The 8092-nt window shown below is 33.0% G+C and overlaps 1 protein-coding gene across 1 annotated transcript; it reads left to right on the top strand.

Moving 5' to 3' along the window:
- The first annotated feature begins 1351 nt into the window (after positions 1–1351).
- LOC106940400 (GTPase IMAP family member 8-like) lies at positions 1352–6606 on the top strand. Its single transcript, XM_015023137.1, has 6 exons — positions 1352–1478; positions 1806–2525; positions 3906–4625; positions 4707–4840; positions 4939–5620; positions 5700–6606. The coding sequence occupies exons 1-6, from the start codon at positions 1457–1459 to the stop codon at positions 5882–5884; spliced, it is 2463 nt and encodes an 820-aa protein (XP_014878623.1). The 5' UTR covers positions 1352–1456; the 3' UTR covers positions 5885–6606.
- Positions 6607–8092: the final 1486 nt, after the last annotated feature.

Genomic DNA, 8092 nt, shown 5'->3' on the forward strand with positions numbered 1-8092 from the left:
GTTGACAACAGCAGTAAAGTGAGGAAAGCAAAAGCAAACAGCGGCATGGCTGATATAATTTACCACACCGATTCCTTCTGGCACTACACTGCCCTCTTGTGTACAAAAAATCAAACTATGAAACAAAATGAAGCTGAAAAACTAAAATTATTTTTATGCAATATGACATATAATGCCATTTTGTGAGTCTCACTCATTAAATTTACTTAATTAAAGAAAATTATATATATTTTAATGTCTGTTGTAAACATATTCCTCTAATTGTGTGTCTTATGTTTTTCTACTGACTGTACGGCAAATTTCCTTATGGGGACAAGAATGAAGTGATACTGTACAGTAAATAAATTTCAGAGGAAAACACCATTATGAATTTCTATTAAAACCATCAGACTGAAATGACAGCAATCACATTTATCACAAAAATGATCTGAATAATAAAATAGTTTTTCCATCTATTGGTTCTTGCTTTCATCTGTCTGAATCTCTTTCTAGATGTTAGGAGCTCAGATTCACCACAAAGTAATAAAGTGATAAAGGGAGGGGAGAATGTATTTTTCCTTTTTTCTGCCTCTAATTAAAATGTTTGTGTAATATCAAGTAATTTGGTTTTTCTGGTCACTTCAGTCAATTGTTTTATTTGTTTTCTCCTTTTGATAGATTGTACAATATTAAATTATATAAAACATGACAGAGCAGCAGCTGCTATCAATAACAGTAGAAACAGCCCTGAGTCTAAAAATGATTTATTCTGCAAAAACATCTCTAATAATATGAGTGAATATTTTAATAGGTAAACTCTAAGATTCAAAAATTAAAACAGAAAATGTGTGAAAAATAACACAGAATGAGAGTTTGAATAGAAAGTCGTTCAACAACTTAGTGACATTAGCAGCTAACAAAGCACAATATCCTGACTAATGATTGATGTTTTTGTTTGAGTTGTTACTTCTTTAAATTGTTCTGTCCAAATCTCAAATCGTTATGTAATGCTGCAAAATTTATTTAGACAATTTCTGTAAATAAATAAATGTTAATATAAATTTTCTTACCCAATCATTTTTATTCTGTTAATTGATAAAAAGAACTATTTATTGATTGATGTATTAAGTTTTAGTTTTATTGTAATATTGTTCTTTTTATTTATTGTAGGATATTTGTTTTTCTTTAATATTTTTGTGTTTTATTTTTATTGATTTAATCTTTGTCTTATGTTACAATGGTTGGTGTTAATTGTGAAGCACTTTGGTCAACTGTTGTTTTAATTGTGTTATACAAAAAAAATATTAACATCAACATTTTTGGACGTTTGGGTAGAAGAGCAGTGATTCTTGTTCCCCATCAGATGGCGATCTCTGACTATGTTTGACTGATACACACCATCAACCTTTGAACTCTTTACTTTCATTTAAGAACAGGTTTTGAAAGAACCAACAACAAGCAGAGTGAATCTAACAAAATGGCTGCGATGTCCAACTCAGGTCTGTGACGTTTTCATGAAACTTTCCATAAACTTTGTTCTATCTTGGATTATACTTTCATAAACTTTCATTTTAGTGGCTGAATTTGTTGAATTCAAAGACTTTGACTTTGTATAAGAGATGGGAGTTGGATAAAATGTCTCCCTCTGCTTTTATAGTTATTTTCGTTTTAGGTTTATTTCAAATGTAATTGTGTGTCTAAATGTTATTGATATTTACTTAATAAAAAAAAAGATTCCCAATCAGAATATACAGTTAACTTAGAAAGTACATTCTGTGCAGGTATGAACAAAGTAGGTGTCTTTAACTCAATATCTCTCCTTACAGCACAAAGCCATCCTGCTACAGAGTTGAGGATTGTGTTGATAGGAGGAAGATATAATAACCTTCGCAGTGGTAAAAGTTTAGCTGGAAACTTCATCCTGGGTCAAAATGTTTTCAACACCAGCAGAAGAACAGCTCAGAGTGAAGCGAAGCAGCAGGAAGTGTTTGGCAGACGAGTCACAGTGGTTGATACTCCAGGATGGTGGTGGGGTTCCTCTAGAGAAGACACCTCAAAACTGGATCAGATAGAAATCCAGAACAGTGTCCATCTGTGTCCTCCAGGGCCTCATGTATTTCTTCTGGTCATTCCTGTCAGTTTACATTTATCTCAGCGTGTCAAAGCATCACTAAAGCAACACTTCGAGCTTTTTAATGCAGATGTTTTCAGTCCCACCATCGTGTTGTTCACTGCACTTAATCCATGTAGTGATGAAACTGTAGAATCTAAAATCAGAAGAAGTCCAGTCCTGCAGTGGATTCTTCAACAATGTGGAAACAGAAAACATTTTCTCAACCTCATTAACAGAGAAGATAGAGATCAAGTCAAGAAGCTTTTAGAGAAAATTGAGACCCTGATTACAATCAATGGATTCAGACACTGTTCTGTTGACAGAAGTCAAGGAGAAACTCTGAGAAAAGAAATGAGAGATTTGACTGAAAGAGCCTCAAAAAGGTTTGATCAAGTCCAGAAACAAAGAAACAAACTGAAGCTACAGATTGAAGGTAGGTTACAAGTTTATTTATTTCTAATAATCTACAATATTTCTTATCTTGTGAATATTCATGGATAATTGCATCAGATCAACCAAAGTTTGGCAGATAAAACTTTAGATTTTGGTAGTTGTAGTTTTATGGTTCATCATTTAAAGAACCATAAAACTACTGAAATTACCAAACTATATACTAATTACATACCAATTACTAATTTAAGTTTGATCCCCTCAGTTGTGCTGTGACTCTTAGTGACTATATGTCTTCTTGGCCACACTATAAATTTTTTTTCTAATTTATGTAAAACACCAGCAGCTGTGGTTACCAGAATTTTACTGTATTTGTGTGGTAAATTACATGTATTTTACTGTAAATTAGATACTTTTTTTCAGTGCACAAAGGAGAGGTGTCATTGAATGCAGGAAGACAATAAATCACTCAGTTAACTGTGAAAAAAAATCCCCCTCATTTTTGAGATGATGCCTCTGAGTGAAGAGATCAAATTTAATCTATTAAGTTGACATTCACTGGCATAGAAATGCAACAAATTGTTCACTTGAACCAATTTAACTTTTTACCTTCAAAGTTTTAGCTGAACAATAAATTGAAAATTAAGCTACAGTAGAATTGAGATACAATCAGTTTTCATCAGAAGTTTTCAACCTGCAGCTCCAGAGTCACAAGAGGCTCCTTGGTTCTGTGGCTCAATTAATATTAACATTATTTAGTATGAATATTAACAATAAAATACCACATTTAGTTCTATTTACTGTTTTTGTCTTGTGCCTCCATGCAAACACACTTCTCCCCTGAACCTTAGGTGGAAAATTTGATCTAGAATCAAATCTACTTCTACATAATTATCTATGTTGAAGGAAGTAAATGTTTTCAGTCGCATCTTCCGTAAGAAAATCCCATGTAACCTTCAGTATAACATTGTTGAAGTTTCTCTATTGGAAAATGTTTGACTATTACTTGAAGAAAAGAAACATCAAATCAAACATAAGATAACGAAACTATTTTGTTTCTTAGTAAAACACAACCAAAACTTTATGACACAAATATAAAGCTAGAAAAATAAAATGAAGTAACGTGTTGAAAAAAAATCCCTTTTGCTATTTTTTCACAAAATCTTTGAACAGTTCACTGACACCACAAAAGCAAAAGAAGATACATGAGTTACTTAAAATGACTTAAATCCCACAATTCATGAATTAGATTAATCTACTGAGTATTTGTCTTTTCACCACCAATAATTAGCAGCTTTACAACTGTTTGATTTGTCTATTTTCTGTGTAATAATCATCTTGACAACAAGTAAATGTGAGTTGCATTTTTTTTAATTGAGTGAACTAAATTATTTGTTGTTATTTTTCTGTTTTGTTGGTTTAGGTGGAAAAATCCCTCCAAAACATTTGAGAATAGTGATGATAGGAGAGTCATGTGCTGGAAAAAGCACAACAGGAAACATCATTCTAGGAAAAAATGTGTTTAAAGTTCATGAAAAGGTTGGCAGAAGAACAACCCACAGTGAAATCAGTCATGGTCTGGTTGAAGGAAGGCGGCTCACAGTGGTCGATTCTCCTGGTTGGTTCTGCTTCAACACCCTTCAGGAAACCAGTGAGATGGATAAACTGGAAATAGAGAACAGTGTGAATCTGTGTCCTCCAGGACCACATGCTGTGCTGCTGGTTGTTCCTGTGATGATCAACACTGATGAATCATATCTGAGATCTGTTCAGGAACACATGAGTCTGTTTAGAGAAGAAATCTGGAAACACACACTTGTTCTATTTACATTTGGAGACTGGTTAGGAGTGAAGACTGTAGAGGAGCAAATAGAGAGTGATGAAGGTCTGCAGTGGATAGTGAACAAGTGTGAGAACAGGTATCATGTCCTGAACAACAAGGACCACAGTGATAAGACTCAGGTAAAGGAACTACTGGAGAAGATTGAAGAGATGTGGGCAGGAAATGAAGATCCTTACTATGAAGTGGAGCTGGACCGAGCAGCAGAGCTAGAAACCAAGAGAGAGACTGGAGACAAGATGGCCAGAAGGTTGAAGACGATCAATGAGAGACGATCAAGAGTCCTGAAAGAGCTGATTGGAGGTAAGAAATAAATATGACATATTTTATGTTGTATCATAAATGTTTTAGGATCATATATACTGTAATTTTTTTATTTTGCAGGTGAGAGACATAAAATAACTGACATCAGGATTGTTCTTGTTGGCCAGAAATGTTCAGGGAAAAGTACAACTGGAAACATGATCCTGTTCAATGATCTTTTAAGCCTGACTCCTGACAGAGCTTGGTTGAAAAAGGTAAAAATATGCTGACTAAGCAAAAAGTTTTTATACAATCTAAAATTCAGGCTGTAGCAGTGAGTAAAGTACTTTTTGTTTGATTTTTATGATTTCAGATCTACCAAGATCATAGAGAAACTTCAACATGTGTGAAACATGAAGGAAACTTTGATGGAGTAAAAGTCTCAGTTGTTGAAACTCCAGGCTGGTTCTCAGACCCAACACCACCTGACTGGATCAAAGATGAAGTTCTCCACAGTGTCTCCATGTGTTCTCCTGGACCTCATGTTTTTCTCCTGCTTGTTCCCATCCTCAGATCTTTCACAGAGAAAGATCTCAAAGCTCTGCTGGAGATCATGAAGCCATTAACAGAGAGAGTGTGGAGACACTGCATGGTGCTGTTTACCAGGGGACACTGGATCAATGACGTCCCTGTAGAGAATTACATCGTCAGAGAGGGAAAGGAGCTCCAGGAGCTTCTGGAGAAATGTGGGAACAGATACCATGTTCTAAAAAACTTTAATTCTGATTATTCTGTTCATGTCAAAGAGCTGTTCCAAAAAATGATTAATATGATAAAACAAAACAAAGAATGTTTCTCAGTTGAAGGCAAAAAAGAACAAATTCTCAGTCTCCATTGGCCACCAAAACAACAGACACTTACAGAACAAGAATGGAAAAGGAGAGAACAGGATCTGATAGAGCGAGTGATGAAAGCTTTAGCAAAGGAACCAGAAAAACCAACAGAACCTCATGTGAGAACAGCAGAGAGCAAAGATGACCGTTACATTCCTTACAGTAAGTTTTATATAATAATAAATTAATGTTGACTTTACAGTCTTTGTTAACTTTAATAACACATCAATCTCTGTTTCAGTGAGTGGAGATGTTGCCTCAGACTATGGGAGCATTTCAGAGAACAGGAGACGACGAGGACATGACCAAGTAGCTGAATGGCTGAATAACAAAGTGAGAGAGTCAGAGATCAGCTCTGGGATCGGCAGCATTTGTTCCTCAAACACTTACATGGAAAATTTTGATGAAAGTTCTGAAATTGATTAAAGTCAACATACAATTCAGTAAAAGAACAAAGTATCAGCTTAGATGAGTTTCTAAAATATCACCAAAAGGTTTCAAATTATTTTCTGATATAAAAACATTTTAGGTATTTCTATAAATATTAACACTTAAATATTTAACTAGTTTTCATCATGCTTATATAGATCTAATCCAACCTTTTTATACATTGTTAATATTTGCAAAGGTTTATTTTGTTTTACTAAACCAGCGTTGGAGAGGAAATGTAGTAAATAGTTGATTAAACAGTAAAATTATTACTTATTCATTAATTATTACTTATGCATTAAGTTCTCATGAAACCTACTGGAAGATTTATTTAAAAAACTCATCATGTTTTCTGCAAAGCTTAATTAAAGTTTAAGAAGTTTATTGCACAGAAATATTAGATCATTAAAGGTTTTAAATGAATATTTTTTTAAAGACAAAGCAGTAAATAGAAACTGGTTTCTGAGATTAGCTTTAGAGCTACGATCAATCTGCTTGTATTCAGAGTGAATTTTTCTAACTAAAAAGTTTAGTTTGGATATTTAAGCTTTAATGTCATTGTTTTAAATCTTATTAATGTTATCAGTGATAACATAAGCATGTAAGGAACAAATGAGATGTCAAGAATCTCTTTTGGTTTGATACAAACTCTTAAAACTCTTATCCAGAAAAGTTTTATATTTCACTCCTAAGATCTAGAGAAACTCATATTAGATTATAACTTTTGTTGTTTTTATTTTTGCTTTTCTTCTGTTTTTTTGTTTTGTTTGTATTTTCTCTAATTCATGTAAAGCACTTTGAAATGCCTTGTTGCTGAAAATGTGCCTTGTAATTAAAATTACCTTACTTTACCTTAAAACTGAAATTAAAGTTCATAAATATTTGAGTGTTTGTTCTTGGAGATCTGAGTAACATTCATTATAATTTATAAACTAAACACCCTGAATATCAATTACTAGTATTAAATCATTCTACATGAAGACCAAATGTTAATTTGAGCCTCCCTGATGTTTAAGTTTATCTTCAGATGTGAAACTTTTTACTTCCCATTTACACCAGCAGGTCAATTCAGAATAGATTCAAAGTCCAGCTGGCAGAGAAAGTCTCGTTATCGTTATAAATACAGAGAAATCAGAATTAAAATTGTGATAGTATAGAGAGATTGTGTTTGAAAGTAATTTAGATGATTATTCTAAATTACTTTCCAATGTATATGTTGTTCTTGCCACTATCTCATAATGTCTTGATTTGCTTGTTGCTCAACCTGAGACTTGAGAAGGTTTCTAGACTTTTTTGTTTGATTTAAAAACATACTGTTACTTTATCATCAAATGGAGAACTCAAGCTAAAAAGTGATATTTTATATATCAGAAAATCTATCAGTATTTTTTAAATACTGATTCAGAAATCAGTATCTAGAAATCAGATACTGTCTTTGAGTCTTTTGGGAAAGACTCTTTTAGAGGTAAAGACTCGTTCTCTCCAAACATCCAAGACCCTGGGCAGCATCTGTTGCCTCTTTTTATTATTTTTTGTTTGTTGAGTTTGTTCTCTGTCAGTCTTTATTAAAAATGATCTGTTTTTGTTTTGAGCTCACTGAGATCTGTGTGATTCTTCTAGAATTTGCACATAATATGTATGAAAGTAAAAACTTTGCTCTTAGATGTTTTTTCTTTGTAAAGTAAATGTGATAGTGTTTGATTCTAATACCTAAAAATGAAGAGATATGGAGCTATTAAGTAATTTAGAACCAATAGTTTTACTTGTCACTTCAGCCAGTTGCTTCAATCTTTTTTCTCTCCTATTTAATTTTATAAAACATGACACAGAAACTGAGCTGCTATCAACAGCAACAGCCTTATGTCTAAAACTGATTCATGCTGCAAAAAGTTCTAATATTATCAGTGAATATTTGAAATGAGTAAACTCTAAAATTGAAAAATAGTAGCAAACTGATGTGTGTGAAAAATAACAGTTTGAACAGAAAGTGGATCAACAAAAAAGCAGCTAAAATAGCATAACCTCATAACAAATGATAGATCTTATTGTCTACATAAAGAGTTTTAACTTCTTTAAATTGTTCATTTCAAATGTCAAATCAGTCCTGCTTCAGCTTTTACTTGCACAGATCAAATTCTCCTAGTAAATGTTTATGTTGTAATAAACACATTTTCCCTGCTGTGCATCACTCAGGTCTGTTTTCCA

This window comes from Poecilia latipinna, unplaced genomic scaffold (assembly GCF_001443285.1).
Source record: "Poecilia latipinna isolate Pla-1442-1.1 unplaced genomic scaffold, P_latipinna-1.0 Scaffold3212, whole genome shotgun sequence".
Classification (NCBI taxonomy): domain Eukaryota; kingdom Metazoa; phylum Chordata; class Actinopteri; order Cyprinodontiformes; family Poeciliidae; genus Poecilia; species Poecilia latipinna.